This window comes from Hyaena hyaena, unplaced genomic scaffold (assembly GCF_003009895.1).
Source record: "Hyaena hyaena isolate Hyena2069 unplaced genomic scaffold, ASM300989v1 scaffold_440, whole genome shotgun sequence".
NCBI classification, from domain to species: Eukaryota; Metazoa; Chordata; class Mammalia; order Carnivora; family Hyaenidae; genus Hyaena; species Hyaena hyaena.
In genome coordinates, this window is record NW_024081072.1 from 19532 (window position 1) to 45218 (window position 25687).

General features: G+C 36.5%; 1 protein-coding gene across 3 annotated transcripts in view; it reads right to left on the reverse strand.

Annotated features, from left to right (window-relative positions):
* The window catches only part of NAA16 (N-alpha-acetyltransferase 16, NatA auxiliary subunit), a 62074-nt gene that overhangs the window by 11581 nt on the left and 24806 nt on the right, over positions 1 to 25687 (reverse strand). For all 3 annotated transcript variants that reach the window (XM_039253150.1, XM_039253149.1, XM_039253148.1), the window contains 5 exons: positions 24838 to 24944; positions 11699 to 11771; positions 9920 to 10089; positions 9411 to 9563; positions 4360 to 4488 (listed from right to left, as the gene is read on the reverse strand). In XM_039253150.1, coding sequence (XP_039109081.1) covers positions 4360 to 4488; positions 9411 to 9563; positions 9920 to 10089; positions 11699 to 11771; positions 24838 to 24944 — 632 coding nt within the window. The remainder of the gene's footprint in view (positions 1 to 4359; positions 4489 to 9410; positions 9564 to 9919; positions 10090 to 11698; positions 11772 to 24837; positions 24945 to 25687) is intronic.

A 25687-nucleotide genomic window follows, 5' to 3' on the forward strand; every position in this document is an offset into this window, starting at 1 on the left:
AAGTATCTCTACCTCCGTCTTCTTTCTTTTCCCCTATTTTAGCTTCTCCAAAAATATATAGAAAAATGTATGATTCAATACACGAATACAACTTAAGCTCCTCTACTACTTCATCTCCCCTTTGTCCTGGGGGCCTAAGTACTAATTCACTGTGCAGAAGACACATTAGTAACTGTCCACATCATTTCATAATTTTAGTTGTGTGGATAATTAGAAATATTCTATATGCAAAATGACATTAAGTACTTGAGACTTTAAGGGAAGAATTCTAAGATAAGAAGTATAAAAGTAAACAGTGTGGAGGGGAAAAAATAAACATCAACATTAGTTTATAACTTCAAGAATCATGCTTTAATGTGTTATATTTGAAAATGGCATTCCTCCCATCAATAAGACAAATCAATTCATAAGTATCAACATAAACTTGTTTTTTTAATCAAAGGATTACAGGTTTCAAAAAGCTGTCCATGGTTAACATAAATCAGGTTATGTCTAGCACCATATTTTAAGTTCAATACAACTGAAGAAAAATGGCAGTGCCCGAAATCAAGGAATACATAATGAGATGATAACATCTAAGAGATTACAGGACCTTTAAGTTAAGAAACATTTATGTGTAAAAAGGCAGACACAAGTTTCAAGAGATATTCTAGCAGCTTTAGTAGACATATATTCTAAGTCAGGTCTTAGAGGGAGCAGTAGAGAACCACAAACATTTAGGCCGCCTCTTTATCAGTAACAGCCCTCAGGCTGCCTCTCTCCAGTTAGTCTTCCATGTATAGGGTAACCAACCTATCCCGGCTTGCCTGGGGCTTTCTCAGTTTTTCCAAGGAAAGCCCTGTGTCCTAGGAACCCGCTCTGTCCCAGGCAAACCTGGAGGCTGATCACTCTATAGTAAGCTCACAGTTGTGGACAGGATATGGCCAGAGTTAATTAGGAAAAGTAGGATACTAACAAAATAATTTTGTTTTGGGAAGAAACGCTGTATTGTAGAATTCTACTAAAAAACAACTAAATAATCTTAGCTTGATTTTCTTTTCTTAAACTTTTTATTTTCAAGTACAGACATCCAGGAAGTTACAAAGGTAGTGCAGAGATATCCTGTACACTCATCTCTCAATTTCCTCCTAAGAGTTATATCCTACATAATTATAGTGTGAGAACAAAATCAAAAACCTGACATTGGTACAATATGGGTATATAGTTCTATGTGATTTTATCACATGTGTAGATTCGTGTAACCATCACCACGGTCAAGACAGAGAACTATTCCATCACCACAAAGATCTTCCTTACACTATCTCGGGGTGATTTTTTAAGTCTCTAGATTGATAAAACATAAAAATAAGCTAGATGACACAAACAGGTGAGGTTAGCTTCCCCATACTTTAGCACAATATGGTCACTTATTAGCTTCCCACAGAGACCAGGTACCGAAATTTTAATATACAGCTCAGGCTCTTAACTCAAATTTCCCCTCATCAAAAATTACTAGTTTTTGTATGGGTGGCAGAAATTGCTTAATTTGTCAAAATTAGGCTTGAATCAAAGTAAGACAAGTCAGCAGAGAATAAAGAAATGCTATTCGTGGCCTAAGAGCATGGTTTCCTTTAGGAATTCCCCATCAGTCCCTCTCTTCTCACCCAGATTCCACTACCCCCTCACTTCTCAGTGACCCTGAAGGAGCCCAACAAGAGCTCATATACAGAAAGGCAACAAAAACCTCTGACTTAAAAAATAATAAGTAGACGAACTTAGGGTAGTAAGCAACTCTATACCTGTTATAGAAAATCTGTTATTATAATGCACACATCAACTGGATAAAGATTAAGATACGCTAGAAGATAAAGTTATGAACTGCCTACAGTTCTGATCTATAAGAAATCCTAGTTTATCATAAAGTTTTAGAAATATGTATTACTGATCCATTTCAGATATAAATCAGCACATTAAAATGAGAAACTAATCACCTAGAACAAAAGGAAAAGAAATTCTTGAAATATAAAATAGTGTAAAATTATTCTGAACACAAGTTTATATCTAGTATCTTAAAGATGGTTTTATTTTTAATACTCAAGTTCTAAACATCAGGTTCATAACCTTTACATACAATCCTAAAATCCTATGAGGGCTCCAAAATGAAAGCGAAAAAAATACTATCCTGGACCATTCTAGAATTCTAACATTACAAATAAAAATTAACTAAAAGCTTACACCAATACCTGTCATAGCTGAAACTGCCTTCAAGGAGAGAATTCTTGAATGAGTCCTTGAAGGCCAAAGAAAGGCCTAGCCCTTATTTGAATTTACATCGGTATTCACTGAAGGTGAAGGTTAACTGCAAAGTTTCACTTTTCAAAGGTGTTCCTTTCTTTACTAAAATATTTAAAATCCAGGCACAAAAGTAACTCATGAAGTTAATTATGCTAAATCATTGAATTCTGTAATTACTCTTAATCCTTGCAAATTATATTAAGAATTTTTAGATTATGTTAATTTTATTAGAAATGAAATTAATAGCATTATTAATTTAGCATTAATCAATCAGCAAATATTTAATCACCCTATTTCTACTAGGTACTCACATTTCTACATTTAACCACTAAAAGAATTAAGTCTTACTTACTTTTACTATGAATTACTTGCTATAAAAGACTAGCTTACAACTGGCATTAAGAATAGCCTCTTTCCTCGTTTATCTGTGTCTGGTTCTTTCTGTCCTCAAGCACCAACAAATCCAAAATAAAAACAGTAAAGTTTCTAGCAATCATTATGTAACATGACCAGAGGGTGACAATTTCTGCCTATTTTAATCTCTGGATGGCCAATGGTTTTCTATCATTTTTTTCCTTCAAAAATGCTTTCTACTGGTCAAATCCTATTTCTTAAATGAGACACAGTTTATCTGACATTACAGACTTTTATTTCATTTTACTCAGCCAAAATCGCTAAAAATTTAAGGGAGAGCATAATCTAAATGAAACTTAGTAATGGAATAGCTATTAATCATATTCTAACAATCTTCAAGAAATACCACCAAGAGTACTATAGCCATGAATGTTAGGAGAGGTGGGACTGAAGCTGGAGACACTCATAGTTATAATGACCCTAAGGATGTGCAAATTTCACTTTCACAGAAAATCTGGTAAATCTCTAGCCATGCCCTTGCTGGAATTACAAATCCGTAAGTGCTTAGCAGCTTCTTCCTTCAGGAAACAATCTACTGCTCCCTGAGAATGCCCTGGGTGATAAGACTGTATCTTTCCTCAGTAACACCAAGAATGCCTTACAAGTGCTGGTCATCTAAGGAGTGTTTGAAACAAACTGGTGATCTATGGTTCTATCACAGAAATAAGAGCCGGGTTTAAATGAGAACGCTAAGTATTTTACATATCATCTGAGGGCTTTATATTTTTCAAGGAGAAGATAAGGATTTTCTCCCAGAGATACAGCCAGCAAGCCCAGGCTCAAAAAGAAAAAAGCAAAGAAACCAAACAAAAACAAAAACCTAGGTTATTTCCAAAAGGGATCAGGTATAATCCTAGCTCCAGTTCCCAGCAAAAGCCACCCCCTAAGATTTAGGCTTCCTTTTGGGTAACCTTGGAAGTTTCACATGGGAAAAAGGCCAAAGTGACTGCCAGAGTGCAGACATCAGGCTCACCTGACTACGACGCATGGGAACAGTGCTGCCGATTGACCCCACAACTGAGGGCTGCTGAGGACTGCCTCAGGGGTGCTTTTGTGGCTCTTTTCCTCCTGTGGTCCATTTGGAAGGAGAGTGCTTCAGAGATGACAAAGAACAGGAAAACAAAATTCACACAAAGGAAAAGAAAAGTCCCCTCACTAGGGCACATCACACATAATCCTCAAAGCAAGTAATAAAATAAGCCAGCAGGCCAGCCACAGATCGCTGTACAAAGTATCAGACGTGAGAACAAATATCCTTGGAAGACAAACTGGAGAGAGGCTGGCTCCAGAGCAGATCCTGATGTAAAGGAGAAAGAGGTGGCCATCAGCTTGTATGTCCTTCTGGGGTAGCGAGGAGATCAAATCATGGCCGGATTAGGAAACACAAATTTTTTAATATATGTTAATAATTGCAAGAGCGGCTTGATAAATTCATCTTTTCCTTCCGTCAGCCCAAATTACGTAGACTTGTCGCAATCATAACCATTTGAGGATCAAAACAAAGCAGTCACTCATTCACAACTTCTAAATGTGTAAAAGGCTCAAATCAAGCACATTTTTCACAATGAAGTTTCCAAAGCAGTTAGAACAGGTAGATGATCCCACGTAGAAATCAAACTGCTTTTTTTGTCACCTTATAGGAGAAAAATCAGTCAAAGTTCTACAACTCACCCTTTCTACTTCATGGCATTTTTTCAAGGCATCCCCATATCGCCCCAAACGCTGGTAAGCTGAAATGCATTCTGTCTGAAACCACATGCACTGCATCTCATTTAGATTCTCCATGGCAGATGTTCCTTCCTGAAACGGAAGCATTCATAAATATAGGAAGCAAACAATAAAAGAGATCCTAAAGACCTCATTTTCTCTTTTACAACTGTGGTTACAAGTATTATTATGACAATACATAGCAGCAGACAAATAGCTCAGGGTTCTTCCAAAGGCTCCTACTGATTCGAAATTACATAATGTCTTATTTACCCACCTCTTTTGGTGTACTCAACACCCTATTCAGAAGAGACTCCAGATTGCTGAAAATACGTTTTTGAACACCAAAACTTTTATTTAAAATACTTAACAGTAATCCTTAGGAAGATTTGCTTATTTTCTTCTTTTTAAGCAACTGCTGCTTCACCTTTCCTTGCCAACTCAGATTCGTTATGATGTATACCTGTTATTGCTGAATCTGTTAGCTCTGGGGCTCCTTTACAGTTTCTCCTTTACAGTCTCCTCCCTCCACCTCAGGCTATCAGCTGGCACTTTCTTCGTGCTCCCTGTTCCGTACCAACTCCTCTCATTTGTGTTGGGCTGACAGAGCCAAATAAGAGAATTTGTAAAGAGTATCTGTTAACTTAGGGGCCTGTGGGTAGCTCAGTAGGTTAAATGTCAGACTCCTGACTTTGGCTCAGATCATGATCTTGCAGTTGTGAAATTCATCTCGGGGCACCTGAGTAGCTCAGTCAGTTGAGCATCCGACTTCAGCTCAGGTCATGATCTCACGGTTCATGGGTTTGAGCCCCGTGTCAGGCTCTGTGCTGACAGCTGGCTCAGAGCGTGGAGCCTGTTTCGGATTCTGTGTCTCCTTCTCTCTCTGCCCCTCCCCAGTTCACACTCTGTCTCTCTAAAATAAATAAAAAATTTTTTAAAAAATTAAAAAAAATTCATCTCTGTGTCAGGCTCTGAGCTGGGCATGTAATCTGCTTAATTTTCTCTCAGCCTCTCCCTCTGCCCCTCCCCTACACATCCTCCCTGTCTGTCTCTGTTTCTCTCTCTCAAAAAATAATAAGTAAATAAAAAGAATATTTGTTAACTTGGGTTCAATGAGAATTCTGAGAAGAGTGTAAGACCTAACGTACGTTTAAATGGAGGCCACTGGAGTTTCGTCACAATTTAGAATTATTTCAAATATTTTATGTGACCCCAGGGAAAAATGGCAAAGATACATTTTCATAAATAACTTCAGTCTTCAGTTCTTTTTCATGCCTTTTTGCGACCATTTCCAATTTCAGTATTCTCATTAAATGTGTAAACACTGGTTAGCTCCTGGTGACTGGAATTGTGGGTGTATGTTATTTCTCCATTATGGTTGTATATATTTTCCAGTTTTTTGGTGACTACATATTTTTTATACATTATTTACTTTTCATTTCAAAATCCTTACCAACTAGAACTGTCCAGCTTGCATCAGCAACTCTGGACAAAGGTTGTAAAAAACTGAAAAATCTGCACGAAGGAAATATGCACACTTCACTCACTTATTAGTGATCAGATAGAATCACTTATAATCAGACATAAACTGATTATTCGAGGTTAGCAGTCTCCCTCCCCTGCCTCACTCCGTGGGCTATCCACTACGCATTCTGGGCCCATCTGGCCAAGGCAGGGGGGTGGCTGAACTGAAATAGCTCTCCATCCGGTAGGACAGCTTGTCAGGAGTGAATGACCAGAGGCAATTCTGACAAGCCAGCTGAGCCACAGGGTTTGATGACTTCTCAATCCTCAAACAGCCAGTCATTCCCCTTCTCCTTCATTCTGTGGTGTGCCTTTTCAGACATACATCCTGGTTGCCTGTGGATGGGTGTGTGGTTGTGTGTGTGGGTTGGTTTTTAAAATCATTAGACTTGATCGAGTTAAGAAGTTTTGTATATTCATTTTACTTTTTAAAAAATATTTGGGGGAGAGCACAAGGTGGGAAAGGGGTAGAGAGAGGGGGACAGAGGATCCAAAGTGGGCTCTGCACTGACAGGCTGACAGCAGCGAGCTGAATGTAGGGCTCAAACTCACGAACCGTGATATGACCTGAGCCGAAGTCAGACGCTCCACTGACTGAGCCACCCAGGTGCCCCTGTATATTCATTTTAATTGCACTTTCCTTCCGATCTCTGCTTTGGCCTTCTAGGCGGTACTCTCCTTCACAAACACTGCCTCCTTCTATGTCTACTCCTGTACTTCCTCCCATCTCCAAATCTGTGCCGCAGAGCAAAGGGCATCGAAGAGTTTGAACCCCAGCACTATGTGCTTTGTGACCCCTTCAGAGCCTCACCACCTTGCTATAAAACGTCAGACAAACACACGATTCGGTGCTAGGTGAACATAAACACTAACATGATTTTGCTCATTTTAGTATTCTTTCTCCTAATAGCCATCCTCTTACCACTTCTTTCCCCCCACATTACATCTACCACTTCCCATCTACTGACCCTTGGTGTGTGAATTTCAGAAACATTAGTCACTTCAGTTTCCGCTCCTCTTACCATTGAAAAATGTGGGCTTTAGTGTCAGAGACCCCTAAGCTAGAATCCTGGCTCCAAAAGGAATGACTAGCTGGTTGATCTCCAACAGGCACAGTACCTGACCTCTCCAAATATTTTCTAACTAGAACATGGGAGTAATGATATCAGAGGACTGATAAAATTAAATGAGATTCTGTATATAATGTACTTAGCTCAGTGCTTAATAATTGTTAAAGCTACTTTCTAAAACAAATGGTATTAAAATTATTAGCAGTACTCTAAATATGAGAAAGGAGAACTCAGGCAGGTTCAGATGAAAAAGCCATTTTTGTGATGAGACAGAGAAAACATCATTTGTGTGTGCACACATACATTTAAGGTTTCATTAAAGGCTACTACCTATAGACCAATTGTTGTTTCTCTCTCTCATCCTAAATATACATGACATATATTTCATATAGAGTAAAACCTTGGTTTGTAAGTATAGTTCATTCTGGAAACATGCTTTTTTCCAAAGCATTTGTTTATCAAAGTGACTTTCAAGAACCATTGGCTCAGTTGTGATCATGTGACGTTCAGCATCACATACTATGCGTATTCCAAGATACTGCTCATTTATCGAGTTAAAATTTATTAGACATGCTTGCTCGACCTTGGATCACTTGCAGAACAAGTTACTCATAATCCAAGGTTTCGCTGTACATGATACATATGTATACATATGAGGTATGTGTATGTATAATAAACATGACATATTATTTATCAGTACCTACTAACACTTGTGCCACTTTGATGGTATGAAATGATGTCTTATTGTTTCCCTGATTACTAATGAAAAATCTTTTTTGGCCATTCCATTTTCCACTTGGTGAGCTAACTATTCACATCTTTGCCCATACTTCTCTCGTCTTGTCTTTCTCTTATTGAGGTTTAGTGCGTGGGTATTTTTGTTTCTATGACATTTTTGTAAGTAGTTAAATTTTCACAATAAAATACAAGCTATTCTGTGACTGCTAAATTACAAGAAGTCTTGACAAACACCCAAACACAACCAGAAATCCAGTTAACACTGCAGGAAGGTGGTTCACTGGGGCTGCATGAGGAAAACTTTAGTATCACAGGGCACAGGGGTAACTTACTTTCATCCTAAATCGCTCACCAACACCAGCACTAAGGCCCTCCACTGCGTACGTAATGTGTACTCGGAGGTAAAAATTATTTATTCCAGGGTATCTTAATTAAAACTTGTAAATTAAACTTGGAAACATGGTTTCCTCTTTATGTCACAATGTCACATTCAATGTGTATTAAACAACTATATCAGTGAATTCTTTGTGGAGTTCTTTATAAATTCTTTTTTTAAAATTTTTATGTTTATTTATTTTTGAGAGAGAGAGCACAAGCAGAGGCATAGAGAATGGGAGACACAGAATCCGAAGCAGGCTCCTGGCTGGCACTGTCAGCACAGAGTCTGACATGGGACTCAAACCCATGAACTATGATAAGATCATGACCTGAGCCAAAGTGGGACGCCTGACTGAGCCCACCTAGGCACCCCTATAAATTTTTATTCCACCATATGGTTTGGAAATATTTTCTCCAGTGCTATGCTCTATCTTCTCATTTTGCTTATGGTTGTTTCTTGTTATATGTAAACTTTCATTTTAATATGGTCGAATATATCAATTTTACCCTTCTATATACTTAAGTGTTTTTCGTTTTTTAAGAAATGCTTCTCACCTCAAACTCTAAAGATAAATTTTAATGCTTTCTTTAATCTACCTATAATCAATTTGTGTGCAGGAGAAGAATGTCATTTTATTTCTGTCAATACAAATAACTAATTGTGCCAGAAATATCTTCTCATCACTGATTCTGAAAGCACCTGTGGTTATATACCAAGTTTCCAAAATAGTGCTGGCTCACTATTCTGTTCCATTAGTCTACATATATTCTGAACCATAAACTTACTATTTTCATAATGAGATAGAAAGTTGATGTGGAAAAAGATATGTATGGGTGGGGAAAGGGGGACAGGAAAGGAACAGATGTTTAGCTCAACAAGTTCAGAGAACTTAAATTCTATAGTGTCAGAAATTATAGGCAGAAGAGGTTGGTTCTACATAGAAAGAACTCTATGAGCAATTCCAAAGAAATTGTAAAAGAGAAATAAAAAGCAGCCACAAATTACTAATAGGACAAAAGAGTTGTAAACTGAATGTTACAATAAACACTGAAGTCTAGCGTATTACTTATTTTCGTATTAAGGTACTATGCTCCTATTATTGTCTTTCAAGTGTCCCCCACGAGAAGCACATGCATACACACACTGCACCACAGGAAGAAACCATCCTTAGGACATGAGCCAGATGGGATTAATAAAAATAATGGTAAAAATTAATCCTTATGAACTTTAGTGACAAATTTCACAAATCATCATAGAATTGTACTAACTCAGAAAAATACACGCTCACATATGGTATTTCATACCCTTGTGAACTTGGAACACATTTCCTCTGCTTCTTTGATCATGTTCGCTCGGAGCATGTATTTTGCACATTTGGAATTGATGAATCTATCAGCTGTGTCTAAAGACTGCGCTTCATCCATCCACTTGACAGCTTCTTTGAGATTACCTATATGCTTTAAGAAATGAAAGCATTATTGAAGAAATCACAGTATCTGTCATTAAAAGAATATGGGTGAATATAAATAGAAAAAGTTTATAAAGACAAACTAGAAATCTGGTACCATTTCTGTCAAACTGATCTAGAAATCTTTAGATAAATTATAATTCATTTAGTAACAGATGATTCAAGTAATTAACACTGATTATTCACTGCTTATACAACTATGTAACATAAAACTCCCTAGGATTATTAGAGTATTAGAATAGATTATCAGGTACCACAGAAGTTATTTCTATATGGGAAAAACTCCAAGCATTCGTAAGGTAGCCAAATTCTTCATCTATTCAAAAAACATGACTAGGATTTTACCTTGTAAATTTTTGCCTTCATATAGAATAATTCTATTAGAGTGGGAGTCCCAGCAATTGCAGCATTAATATAATCTAAAGCTAAAGAATAATGCCCAAGTTTATCGAAATGCTGTGCCAGGAAATACTGGACCCAGAGCAGTGTTGTCGGAGGTTCCTTCTCTCCATTTTCTGCAATCAAACAAATATAAAATTATTATAAAGAAGAACAGAAAGTAAAGCAAATCACATACTTTCTCTCCCTTAGTGCATGAAGAAATTAGTAATTATTATAAGAATAAGCAGTAAAAACCCAGAAAAACGACCAATGTCAACAGAGGGAGGTAGGACTTCATGCCATAAAGTTCAAAGCACAGCAGCCAGGCAGAGAAACAAGAAACTGGTTTCACAGACTTCTAACCTCTACCTCACTCTGAAGAAACAGCGCTGGGAAAAGATGGTCGAACCTGATGAATTCTCAGGCTCAGATATAAGGCAGTAGGCCCAGGAAAAGTCAAGGTAACAGGCTAGTGAAGAGATGTCCCTAAATACCGCTGCGAGAAAGACTCTTCCAAAGATAAGAACTGCCAGGGCTTTGCATTTCCTGTGGCTCAACCCCAAGTCAGGGAAACCCCAAGTTGAAGGGTATGAAGACACCTTCCTAACGAAGTGGAATTAGCCCTGCCATGTGACAAAAGCAGTCACATACAGTCAGCTGAGCTCCGTCCCATTCCCTCTCCTGAACCTCATGCTACAGAAGAGTAGATAAAGAAGTATCAAGCTCTCAAAATGGATTTCAAAATGGATATAGGTATGAAATCAGGTAGAAAAAGTAGAAAGGAGAATTTACCCACACCACAGAAAAAAACAAGTTTCGTAAACACAGAAATTAGCAAAAATGAAAACAATAAATAAAGGAAAAAGACAAGCATTTACCTTGTTCCTCTTATATAAACTATATATCAGGGGAACCAAATAGTTGATAAAGTTCCTTTTTTTAAAATTATTTAATGTTTATTTTTAAAAAAGAGACAGAGTGCAAGCGGGGGAGGGGGCGGTGGGGAGGGGGGTTGTGCAGAGAGAGAGAGAAGGAGACACAGAATCCAAAGCAAGCTCCAGGCTCTGAGCTGTCAGCACAGAGCCCCACACCAGGCTCAAACCCATTAACTGTGGGATCATGATGTGAGCCAAAGTTGGACGCTTAACCAACTGAGCCTTCCAGGTACCCCCCTAAATCATACAGAATTTAAAGTAATGAAAGAATAGAAAGAACAGAGAAGTAGGAATTTGGGAAAAATGGGTTTCAGTCTACACTATAAGATTTTAAACAAGTCCCTCAACCTTTCAAGTGTTTACTCATGTTAAAACACAGTTAACTCCCTCCTCACAAGATATTGAAAATTTAAATTAAGTACGATGAAAGTTCTCTTCTCAAGGGACACCGGGGTGGCTAAGTTAGTTGAGCTAGATTTCAGCTCAGGTCATGATGCCAGGTCCTGGGATCAAGCCCCACCTCCGGCTCCTCACTGAGATGGAACCTGCTTAAGATTCTCTCTCCCTCTTTCTCTTCCCTCTCTCTCTGTCTCTCTCTCTCCCCCCACCCCCCACCTCTCTCCTCCACTCCAGCACTTCTCTTTCTCAAAAATAAACAAAAGAAGTATTTTCATTTCATTTAATTCAAAAACAAAAACTAATTAGTAAATAGGTATCATGTAGCACATACATAAAATGTTAGTTTTACTGTAAGTGATTAAAAATGGACTGAAATGAGTGTTTAAACTCCAAATTAATTTAAACTTACCATAAGGGCTAAAAAAGTCACATGTCTTAAGAGAGGCTTCATAATTCGTAACAAGCTCCTGGATTATAGAAATCTGTTAAAGAAACATAGTTTTAAAATTTTTAAATATTTTACTGAAGATATTTATATTTACCATGGAGTATATTAAATTTGGAAACAATGTGAAGGTTATTTCAGGACTATAAATTAACTAAACTACTAGCGTGTCTATTTCCCCCCACCCTGCCTCACCGTGTGACGGGAAAGCAAGAAAAACACAGGAAATATACTGCTCTTTATTAATAGTAAAACAGAATGTCATTAATCTCCCATTTCAATAAGTAGTTTTGAGTTTTCAAAGGACAAATTATAACTAATTACTACAAAACCTTTTTTTATTTGCCAACAGTTTATTTGCCTTTTGCTTCTTACTGTTATATTGTGAAGTTGTAAACCAATATATATATTCAGATTTTCTAAAGCCACTCCTAACAAAACACTTAAGTGCAGTGACCCAAATGACACAGTGAATTGATGGAAAGGGTGAAGAAAACTCCTCAGATGTTTAAACTCCGTTAATTTTTTAGTGATCATTTTGATAAACAGAGTTGCATTTCAATACTCCCCTCAAGTAGTACTGAAAAACTAGAAACCACTCTTAATGTGCTATGTGTTTAAATATGCAAACTAAAAGTGACATGAATTAGAAGTGGCAAAAGAACAAAAACAAAAAACAGCTTATATATACAATTGATTTTAAATACCTATAGATGTTAACTGTTCAGAGTAAGTTGAAAAATATAACTATCTTACATATGAATTTCAGAAAAAGTAAAGATTTAAAAGTGAAGGGAATCCATTAAAATTTTTAATAGTATCTGACCAATATGGAAATATTTTAATAGTGATAATTTTTTAAGTTTTCTAGTTTTAAAACATGGGATGCTGCTAATACCACCAGACAAAGGGAACATACCAGACAAGGGAACAACAACAAGAAGCCATGAACTGTCACAAGTGCTTTATATATATTAAAGTAATAATTACAGGGGCACCTAGGTGGCTCAGTCGGTTAAGCGTCCGACTTCAGCTCAGGTCATGATCTCACAGCTCATGAGTCTGAGCTACGCATCGGGCTCTGTGCTGACAGCTCAGAATCTGAAGCCTGCTTCAGATTCAGTGTCCCTTCTCCTCTGCTCCTCCCCTGCTTGTGCTCTCTCTCTCTCAAAAATAACTAAACGTTAAAAAAAAATTAAGTAATAATTAATAGTCAACCCTACATGGCACTGTTTTAGGTAATGTAATAAAGTAATATACTTTACTTACATTAACTCACTTTTCCTTAAAACAACCCTATGAGGTATATACTATTATTAACTTGATCTTATAGGCAAAAGGAAAATAAAAATAAGCTGAAAGTATACAATAGTGGAGCCAGAATTTAACCCAAGCAAAAAGGCTCCAGAATTTCACTTCTGACTACTTGCTGTATCAGAGGATGGGACATTGAACATTTATAACTCAACAGCAATTCTCTCAGACTCACAGGCAGTGCGTTAGGATTACAGGCTAATAATAGTAGGACAAGAAACTTTCCGCGATCAGTTTTAGTGCTCAAAACACCAAGTGGTGCACATTAAATTAACCATAGCGTGGAAAACATCAAATTTGGAGAAGGGTAAGAGTTAAACACATACACACACATTTGGGAGACAACAGGAAGGGGAAAATATACAAGAGAAAAAAAAAGTAAGAGAAGGTTTAGAAGGGACAACCTCAGTACTCTCTCATGTGGCATTAAGGCACATATCTACAAATACATATTTCTAAATTGAAAGCCCAAAGAATGTTATTAATAAGTTCTTAAAACAGAAAGAAGTTCTGTTCTGTCTGATCTGGGGGGTGGGGTTGGGGTGTGTTTCAGAGGGACAAGCCAGCCAATCAATCTCTCTGGGAAGTCCTAACTACCTGTGTTCTGGGCCCTTTATGTATTATGATCTCTAACATCAAATGCTATGTTAGTTATATTATTAAATAAACCATGATCTCTTTTTTCAAGTTTGCAAACATCTATAATAATCTAAAAATATGAAAATATAAAATTAGTTAAGTGACTACATCCATTTATCAATCCTTAGCATGTCTACAAAAAAAAAAAATGAAAAAAGCTTAGTGAAATTTAAAATGACTGATTTGCTTATTACTGTTAGCAGCCTTGGTAGGCAAAAAGTGAGAATCTCTACTTAATATAATTATAGGTTTTCCTACCCAAATTCATTGACCTACCTACTATTAAAATAAGATGAATATTTTGGGGTGCCTGGGTGGCTTAGTTGGTTAAGCGTCCGACTTTCGCTTAGGTCATGATCTCGCGGTTTGTGGGTTTGAGCCCCGTGTCGGGCTCTATGCTGCCTGCCAGCTCAGAGCCTGGAGCCTGTTTCAGTCTGTGACTCCCTCTCTCTCTGACCCTCCCCTGCTCACGCTATCTCTCTCTCTCTCTCCTAGAAATAATAAATAAAACATTAAAAAATTTAAAAAAAATAAATAAGATGATTATTTCACAAAAATCGAAACTTTAGACAGAAAGACAATTCTATTCCTTTTCTTTCCCTAGACCTCTTTAGAAACTAACCAAAATCCAATATAGCTCTAGTGCCACTGGAGAGCAGACCATGCATCAAAAATTCCTTATCAGATTTTGGTATGTATGACTACAAAAGAAACCTCTTCACACATTCCATGTAACATAAGATAGTATGATCTAATCATGTTAAATCTGAATCTGAATCATGTTAGTTTCTGAATCCAAATTAGAACCCCACCAAGTCACAGGGTACAATATCCATGAAGTCACAGACCAACCCAATGGCATCAGTCAAAAAAAAAAAGAAAAAAGAAAAAAGAAAGAAAGAAAGAAAAAGAGACCAAATTAAAACACTTCTACATGATATAGCATCATATGGCATAATTATCTAAAGAAGGCAACAGGGAAATAGGCGATATTATACATTCACAATGGGGAGAAATATGTAAGTAACTATTAAAAAAAAAGAGAACATGAAAAGAATTTACACACATTATGACTTCACTAAAACATGTATGTATAGATACATACTCAGCAAAAATGTGAACAAATGGTTTAGGGAAGCACAACACAGGTACATTCTTTTGAAACACAACAATCATGCTGTTTTGTATTAATAAGGTTTTTAAATGAAGATTGTTTAAAAAGAATAGTCCCCATGGCGCCTGCGTGTCCCAGTTGATTAAGCATCTGACTCTTGATCTCAGCTCAGGTCATGACCTCACAGTTTGTGAGATCAAGCCCCACATGAGGCTCTGCACTGACAGTGTCTCTCTCTCACCCTCTCTCTGCCCCTCCTCGACTTGTCTCTCTCAAAATAAACTTAAAAAAAATAAAAATAGTCCTTAAAATCTGAATAGATATATAACTAGTAAAGAAATTGAATCAGTAATCAAATATTTGCCAACAAAGAAAAGATCTAGACTCATTGGCTTTACTGGCTTTATTCCTTCTCTCTCTGCCTCTCCCCTGTTCCAGCTCTGTCTCTCTTCTCTTTCTCTCAAAAATAAATATTAAAAATAAATGAATAAAATAAAAAAGAAAAAGAAAATGGCCAATTAGCATGTGAAAAGATACACACCACCACTAATCACTGAGGAAATGCAAACCAAAACTAAAAAGAGATACCACCCCACACCCAGGAAATGGCTACTATCGAAAAAACAGAAAACAACTATTGGTGGGAACACAAAATGGCATAGCCACTGTGGAAACCAGTATGGTTAGTTCCTCAAAAAAATTATAAATAGAATCACCAAATGATCCAGCAATTCCACTTCTGGGTATACGCCCAAAAGAAGTTAAAGCAGGGTCTTGAAGAGATATTTATACACCCAGATTCATAGCAGCATTATTTACAACAGCCAAAATGTGAAAGCAACCTAAATGCCCATGAACGGATGAAGAGATAAACAAAATGTAGGACATACATACAATGAAATATTATTCAGCCTTAAAAAGGAAAGCAGTTCTACAACATGCTACAGCATGGACGAACCCAGAGCACACTATGCTAAGAAAAATATGCCCGTTTCAAAAAGGCAAATGCTAGGATTCCACTTATATGAGGTTCTTAGAATAATCCAGCTCATAGCAACAGAAAATATAGTGGTGGTTGCCAGGTGCTGAGAAAAGGAGAGCATGGGAAGTTACTGTTTAAATTAGAGTCCAGAGTTCTCGAAGATGAAGAGTTCTGGGGTTGGATGGTGACGATGGCTGCCCAACAATGTGAACACAGTCATACCAAAGAACTGTACACTTAAAAACGATTAAGATGGTAAACTCTGTTAAGTGTATTTTTACCACAATAAACAAACAAACACATGGTTTTTAAAGTGTGGTCCTGAGATCATTAACATCATTAATGTTTTCATTAGCATCACTGGTAATTTGTTAAGAGATGAAAATTTTGGTACCAAACCCGAGATTTACCGAATCAGAAATTCAGGGCCCAACAATCTGTTTTTAGCAAACTGCCTTGTTACTTAGATATGCACTAGATGTTGTGAACTGATTAAAAAAAAAGTTACTAAAACAAAAGCAAAGACAAACAAAAAAAACCCAAAAACAACAAAAAAATTTTTGTCTTATTATTATAAGACAAAATGGAAGGTAATAGACATTTTTAACCCACCATGACCAAAACTGCCCCATCAATCTCACTTAGAATCTGTAACTTTACAACTTTCCAGGCTTAGAATTCAGTATTCAAGTTGCTGACTTTATGGAGGCAAATATTTTTTAATGAATTTACAGTACCATCTACTGGTACTTGCAAAAACTGCAGCTAGAGGCTGATTTTAGGTAAACGTGTATCTTTGAATTTTGAGTGAAACATACTTGTTTTAATAATGTAAAAACTACAACAAAACATACACTAAAGTTACATATAATTCTTCATAAAGGAGTATAAAAACTACTGAATGAAACAGATCTCCAGCTTCAGGACTTCACAAAAAATCTGATTAAAGAAAAAAAATCAAGATAATAGAAAGTCCACATGAAATCTCCTAAATAAATTTTTAAAAATGTGGCAAACACCAGCAATCCTAGTTCATTAGGCATATTTCTTCACTCTAAAAAATGTGTATTATAATCACCAACTTAGTAATTAAGTGAACAATTTTCCAAATTTTTCTATGAAAATTAGTCTAGGGAATTTTATTCAGATAGAAGGATCCATTTTATTTCAAATTTACTTACCATTTATATCTCAATGAGAAAATATACTCAACTCCCTTCATATAAAACTAATATGTAATGGCTATTTTTCTTGAAAATAGTACTTTACCACTGTCATTTAAAATCAAGAAATCCAGGGGTACCTGGGTGGCTAGCTGGTTAAGCATTTGACTTAAGCTGAGGTCATGATCTCCTGATTTGCAAGTTCGAGCCCCACATCAGGCTCTGTGCTGACAGTTCAGAACCTGGAGGCTGTTTTGGATTCTGTGTCTCCCTCTGTGTCTCCCCCATTCTCTTGCTCTCTCTCTCTCTCTCCCTCCCTCTCTCTCTCTCTCAAAAATAAATACATTAAAATCAAGAAATCCAGGGGTACCTGGGTGGCTCAGTTGGGTAAGGGTCCAACTCTTGATCTCAACTCAGGTCATGATCTCACAGTTTGTGAGAGGCAGCCCCACACCGGGCTCCACGGTGGAGCTCCCTGCTTGGGATTCTCTCTCCACTCTCTACTCCTCTTTCCAGCTTGCACATACACTCTCTCTCTCAAAATAAATAAACATTTAAAATCAAGAAATCCAATCCATTTGAATTAGGTATTTAAGATCACAATAAAAACTTAAAAGCCTTAAAATGGACATCTTAAATTATAAAGCCAAAATTTTTTATGAACTGAAAAAATTTCCAAGTTTTTCAGGGAGAGGGGGAGGGAGAGGGAGAGGGAGAGGGAGAGGGAGAGGGAGAGGGAGGAGAGGGAGAGGGAGAGGGAGGGAGAGGAGAGGAGAGGTGTTTTCATCATTTAATGAAAACACCCATCTACCTTTAAGTATTATCTTTTCCCAACTTTAAGATCCAAAAACAGATGGAGATCATTGCTGGGGCAAATAAGTGATAGAGTCAGGATTCTAAACTAGACCTGATTCTAAGACAATGCTCTTTTCACTACACCAGTATATCCAAAAGTATGGTGCATATGGTAGAATACAAGATGATTATAATTAATTCAACAACTAAAATTTAAGCTTTATTTTTGTTTTAAGTGTTTTATAAAAAATATATTAACACAAGCCCGTGGTCTTGTTTTTTACAAAAACAAAAAATCAAATTTAGTGAAAAATATGAAGTAAATAACACTATTGGTGTTACCTAAATTTGGCAAAAATCATGAGAGAGATTAAAAGATGAATGTCAGTAGACATTATGTTATACTGTGGTGTTTTCCTAAGTAGGAAAAACACTTGGTTTTCTTTCCTCTCCCCAAATTTAAAACTTTTTCTTTTAATGAGAGACAGAGAGCATGAGTGGGGGAGGGGCAGAGAGAGAGGGAGACACAGAATCTGAAGCAGGCTCCAGGTTCTGAGCTGTCAGCATAGAGCCCCATGCGGGCTCCAACCCACAGACCATGAGATCATGACCTGAGCCGAAGTTGGACGCCCAACCGACTGAGCCACCCAAGTGCCCCTAAAACTGTTTTTAAACAAACAAAAAACTAGTTCATGCACATAATTACACTTATCATTAACTGTTGATCAGAGTGTCTCAAAAATACTGGCTGGGGAGTTCTCTCATATTCTTACCACTGCAATGTCTTTTGGAATTTTTAAAGATAGAACTGTTGATTCATTTTTTTTCTATTAGTGAGAAATTCACAATTCTCACAAAGATACATATATTCTTAATGTAGCCCTTCTATTACTTAGAGGATCTAAGAAAAAATTCCTTTATATTGCCCTGAAATACATATTAAACTTACTTTCCCTGGTAATTATTCCCCTGTATCACCTTCTGAAAACCTTCCAGTTTTCCAAAAGTAAAGCATTTTAATTTAGAATCATTTTACCAGACCATAACTGTGAAGGCTATTACTATACCAATGACAGAATCCTATTATTTTTGTAATACTATTCAGCTTCTTCTTTTTTTCTAATTTATCTCCACAGCTGAAGTTGGATAGCAGATGGGTATTATCTCAATTTTATGCCTGGCCTGAATTACTTAATAAAGAAAGAACCAAAGATACCTGAGAGATAATGCATTCCAGGAGTAAAATTATAGATGTTTCCCAGCCATACCAACCAAATGATTCAGCACTCATAGAGTTTATGATGATTCTTCACTGGACAAGAGGCCAAGTTTTCTCTTTATACCCCGTCTCTAGTTTCTAAAGGGCACACACAGCCCCCCATATGTTCTTTAAAGGAATAAAGATCTTGGAATACTTTCATAGTATAGGCAGATTTAACATGAGAAAGAAAGTCGTCTGGGATAGCCTGTCTCCCCTTCCTGTGTGCAGGCAGCCATATACTTTTTGTTGAGACATCTGATGCTTCATCCAGAGTCTCATCAAGTACTCAATTTCTGTGTTGTTTTCACTTAATTCATATTCAGTGCACTTGTGCACTGATGTCCAGCTTCAGTGGAATCAGATGGACCTGTAACAACCCACACAAACCTTACTGATGATTCACTGTCTTCACTCAAGAATCTGACATTCACAGTGAGTGGCTAGAGAAGAAAATGAGAAAGTACTTTCCATTATAGGTGAAATAATTGTACCTCCTCTTAGTCATTCTGGTTCCTTTTATGATACTAACAACATGAAGAATTATAGACTGTAGCCTTGACAACTGAACTAAAATTAAATAACTGATTTTACTAATTACCTTTCTGTGTAAATACAGACCTTTACTGTTAGGGAAAACTTTTTTTCAGTCATTAAATCAGCAAAGTACAGACAAAAATAGGGGCGCCTGAGTGGCTCAGTCAGTTGGGTGTCTGACTTTGGCTCAGGTCATGATCTCACAGCTTGTGGGTTCGAGCTCAACTACTGGAGCCTGCTTTGAATTCTGTGACTCCCTCTCTCTCTACCCCTCCCCCACTCGTGCTCTGTCTCTCTCAAGAATAAATTTTTTAAAAAACGTTAAAAAAATGTTTAATGTTTAAAAAACATTAAAAAAAACATTAAAAAAAACCAAAAGTATAGAACACTAAGAACATGTTAGAAAAAAAGACAATAGAAAAAGGCAAGCAAAATAAACTTAGAACAAGCAGAAATAAATAAAAAAGATCAGAGTGAAAATTAATGAAATGGGGAAGGCGTCAACAAACCCCAAACTTGGCTCTCTGAAAAGGTCAACAAAATTGACAAGCCTGTGGTGGATTGACCAAGGGGAAAAAAAAAAAAGACTCAAATTATTAAAATAAAAATGAAAGAGGAGACATTACTAGTGACTTCACAGAAATAAATTGATTATAAAGGAATACAATGAACAACTATATACCAGTACTGGATAACTTAAAAGAAATGGACAAATTTCTAGAAACACAAATTTCAGAAACCAAGTCAAGAAGAAATAGAAATATAAATAGAATAATAAGTGAAGAGTTCTAACAGATAATCAAAAACTGCCCACAAAAAAAAAATCCAGGCCCAGATGGCTTCACTGGTAAATTCCACTGACTATTTAATAACAACACTAATTTTTCACAAACTTAAAAAAAAAAAAAAGAGGAGGAGGAGGAAACACTTCTCAACTCGTTATAAGGCCTTTATTACCCTGATACCAAAACCTTACAAAAACCTCACAAGAAAACTACAGACCAGTACCCCTATGAAATAGACAAGCAAAAATCCTCAATAAAATGTAAGCAAACCAAACCCAGCAATACATAAAAAGAATTATACACCATGACCAAGTGGTTTTTATCCCAGCGATGCAAGGTTGTTTTAACATCTGAAAATTAATTCATGTAATACATCATAGCAAGAGTATTTAAAAAATACCCACTATAATTATCTAATAGACACAGAGAAAATATTTGACAAAATCCACACATGTTCACAGTAAAAACACTCAATATCCTAGGAATGGAAGGGAACTTCTTCAACATTACAAAGGGCATATATAAAAATTATGGTTAACCCAATACTTGATGGAGAAAAACTAGATGCTTTCTCCTAAGATCAGGAACAAGACAAAGATGTCCACTCAAATCACTTCTATTTAACAATGTACTGGAGATTCTAGCCAGGGCAGTTAGTGAAGAAAATGAAATTAAAAGGATGCAAAAAGGAAAGGAAGAAATAAAACTTTTTATTTGTATGGGGCGCCTGGGTAGCTTAGTCGGTTAAGCGTCCGACTTTCGCTTAGGTCATGATCTCGCGGTTCGTGGGTTCGAGCCCCGCGTCAGGCTCTGTGCGGACTGCCAGCTCAGAGCCTGAAGCCTGTTTCAGTCTATGACTCCCTCTCTCTCTGACCCTCCCCTGTTCATGCTGCCTCTCTCTCTCTCTCTCCTAGAAATAAATAAAACATTAAAAAAAAATTAAAAAAAAAAACTTTTTATTTGTAGATGACATGAGATGCAAATCAGAAAATTTGCAAATAATTTGCAAATCTGCAAATTTAGAAAAATCTAGAAAATCCTAAGAAATCCATTACACCAACTATCAACAATAAGTAATAAATTAATAAACAAGTTCAGCAAGGCCACAGAATCAATATATAAAAACCAACTGTATATTTATATATGTATATTATATTATATATTATGTATGTATATTATATTATACAGTGGAGGTATGGCTCTGATAAAAGAGCATGTAGTCATCAAAAAGGAAGATAATGAAGGCCATACTGCAACACATAAAATGCTTATGCACTTGCTAGACAAAACTTTAGGGTCAAAATTATTAGAGCTACATATATACACCACAAATAAATTCACAGGGGAAAAAATCTTGACAGGAATAACACAAAAAATGCTCTCCATGCCCCTAAATTGTATATTCACAATTTAAAATGCTGTAGATGTTTTTAAAATACTTTTTTGCAGTTGTTGCTATATCCTGGGCAAACTCAAAAGAGGATTTTATTTTCATGCTACCTAAAACTTGGAAGTATGAAGCCATAATTATTTATCAGCCTTAAATCACCTTTAAACTCTTCCTCCAGAGTTAAAATGCAGTCTTTAGCTAAAAACAAGACTACTGGTTAAAAATGAATTTTCAGGGGCGCCTGAGTAGCTCAGTCAGTTAAGTGTCAGACTTCAGCTCAGGTCATGAACTCAGTTTGTGGGTTCGAGCCCCGCATCGGGCTCTGTGTTGACAGCTTGGAGCCTGAAGCCAGCTTCGGATTTTGTCTCTCCCTCTCTCTATGCCCCTCCCCTGCTTACACTCTCTTTGTCTCTCTCTCTCTCTCAAAGATAAATAAACGGTAAAAAAAATTTTTTTTGTAAAGAAATGAATTTTCAAACACCCTTATGAGAAGTCACAAATATATGTGGCCAAACTTATTTGAAAAGCACATCCCAGACTTGTACATTTTTTTACGATACTAAATTCTGATAATCTGAACTCAGTTTTCTGAGGTTTGATTCAATTCTCAAAAGCACTTGGTCTCTCTCTCTCTCTCTCTCAAAAAAATAAATATTAAAAAAAATTTGTAAGGAAAAAAAGCACTTGGTAAACATTCTTATTCCATGCTTAAAATCACTACAGAGATGTTCAAAGGTTCCTATACAAATTAATACATTCTCAGTGCCTTCTTTTAAAATGAAATTCCCATGCTTTATAAAATACCAACAAATGCTTTACATCTTTTTTTTTCATGTTTTTTCATTTATTTCTGAGAGAGAGAAAGCGTAAGCAGGGGAGGGTCAGAGAGAGGGAGATACAGAATCTGCAGCAGGCTCCAGGCTCTGAGGGGGCTGTCAGCATAGAGCCTGACGCAGGTCTCGAACCCACGAACTGTGAGATCATGACCTGAGCCGAAGTTGGACACTTAACCAACTGAGGCCACCCAGGCACCCCAAAATGCTTTACATCTTTATGATGGTAATTTTGGATATATATTGGAGGGATTTTAAAAAAAGAAAAGTCTGTGCCCCGTGTGAAAATGGACAAAGCCAGTGAAAGCTTAGTGATAGTCCAAAAAGAACAAATTCATGACCACTGTATTCAGCAACCACTGAAAGATGTCATTACAAAAGCAGTACAGGTAGCCCTCTGGCTTTTTGAAAATTCACATTACACCACTTCACCATTACCAAAGATCTACAGTGGTACCTTTGCTTCACAAAAAAGGCAAAAAGTGAGAACAGCGCTCAGCATTTGTTTTGCAGGGAGCCCGCACAGAGGCATTGCGCACTCTTGGCAATGGGAGAGACACTGTCAAGTTCCTGAAGTTCCTTCCCCAGGAAGGACAATCAGCATCAATCCATAGATTTGAACTGTGTCTGTGAGCACCTGTGCTTTATCTCAATTTATTTTGTGCATCTGTTAGCACGATGCATCCTAAGATACCAGAAAAGCCAGAGAAGTTATTTTTGGGATATGGGAATGTTCACAAAGTTTTAATACAAATCAATGCTAACTGTGCTTCACTTTATACCATTTCACTTTGAGAGGTTTCACAGGAACGCTCTACTTTCAGACAGCAGGGGAAATCTGTATCAGAATTCACACATGTAAGTTCTTTATTATTTCTGACATCTCACCTCCCCTTTCTTCTCTGTCACCTTACCATAAAAAGTAAGAGAGGAATTTAGGCAAATGCTACTTTAAATAACCTACAGAAATTACTGGTAGGCACTGTCCCATGTTTTCACATGAATCAACCACTATTTACCAAAATCTCAACAGCAGTGCCAACAGTCAAATAAAGCATACTACACACATTAAAAAACTATAAACATTTTCTTAAACTGTAATGACACTTTTTTACTTATTAAGCACTAGATACTATCAATTGTCTCTTTTCATTTTTGAAATCTGCTGCCACAGAAAAGAGGGTGTCAATCAGTTACACCACCTATCACTGACCTTGTTTTCAATATTTTATATGCACAATTACTGCTAATTTATAAATTATGGGTCAAAACTAAAAAATCGTTAACAGTTTAACTACAAATAATTTAGCTTTTCTAATGAATTTTCTTCTTTATCCACCAGTAACTTTCAGAAATTATGACTACAAAAAAAAACAACAAACAAAAAAATTCTGACTACAAAAAAGAACACAAGACTTTATACCTTAATAAATAAGAAGCAATGCTTGGAAAAAGAAGTAGAACTTATTTTCTATTCACTTTTAATTTTCCAATTATCTAATTTAGGACCAAGTGCCTATTTTCTAATTTTAAAGGCAGAAAAATATTACTCTCTTTATTCAAGAATAAGCCAAAACTATCTTTATTTATTAAAATGTTGCCTACTAGGGGCGCCTGGGTGGCTCAGTCGAATAAGCATCTGACTTCAGCTCAGGTCATGATCTCACAGTTCGTGGTTTGGAGCCCCGCATTGGGCTCTGTGCTGACAGCTCAGAGCCTGGAGCCTGTTTCAGATTCTGTGTCTCCCTCTCTCTCTCTGCCCCTCCCCCACTTGTGCTCTCTGTCTCTCAAAAATAAATAAACTATAAAAAAAATTTAAAAATAAAATAAAACAATAAAATGTTGCCTACTAGTTAAAACTAATAATACTCTGTAGACTAAATGACATTTTACTATTGCACCAACTCAGTTATCCATGTTCTAACTTTAAAAGCATGCATAACAAACTTTAAAATTAATAGATAATAATTATAAAATATTCAAATATAGACTTTTGGTGTCAGTATCAAATTTAAAATCCTACTAGAAAGGTATACCCATTAAAAACAACAACCTCTATAATCTTAGTGCTTTTACAAAGCCTCTACTCCATACATTTCACAGATTGAAACTTTCTTTGATTGTATTTATCCTACATGCATATAATTTCAGTTCAACTATTATTAAACTAAGGTGAATAAGCTTACTAGAATAGAGAAAATTATTGAATCATAGCATATTATTCACATGGAAATGCTTCTACAATAAGTTAGTAAAAAGATTATAGCAAAACTGAATAAAGACCAAATTTTACCTTTTCTGTATTGTAATATAAAGATTTCAAAGTAGTGAACAAGGGTGGGCAGCCTTTACTGAAGTTAACCCTCAGGAACTTATCCATTAGTTCTCTAAATTTTTCACCTAAAAACAAAAGTGTACTTTGTTATATTTCAATTGATGCAAACAATTCTCAAAGTGATTTTACAAATAAAAATATAGCTCCCTCCAAAACAATGACCCCCATCCTATTTTTGAACGCAAAAGTATGTCAGCATTTATTGCTTGACTGTTACCATCCAAAAGGATAACACTAAATATCTTAGTTGGCAACTGTCCTTTTCCCTAGATCTAGGCCTAAAATATCTTCAAGGAACACTTCAAAAGATAAGCAAACCAAGTATCTGTGCAGCTTTAAGTAGAGAGAAAAAGTTACTCACTATCCATTCTGAATCCAGTTCCCACAGAAGTTTCTTTCCTAACCTCACTGACTAGCACAGACTCAGTCCTCACCTGCAGACACCTCATAAGGCACGCTGAAGACGATGAAGAGATCCTACTGTAACCAACAGTATATTTAATTAGCAGCCAAAATATATTTTTAAACACTAAAGTAGTATTTGAAAATGTTTTCCAAATCAACTAGTGATTTACCTCAATATTCTCATTCCACAATCATCTTTCAAGCACCCACTATGTGCCAGGCACTGTTCTATATGTTAGGGATACAGCAGTGACTGAAACAATTCAAAACAAATTCTGGGGCGCCTGAGTGGCTCAGGTGGTTAAGTGTCCAACTCTTGATCTCTGCTCAGGTCACAATCTCACACTGTGGAGCCTGCTTGGGATTCTTTCTCTCCCTCTCCTTCCCCCTCTCCTGTTCTCTT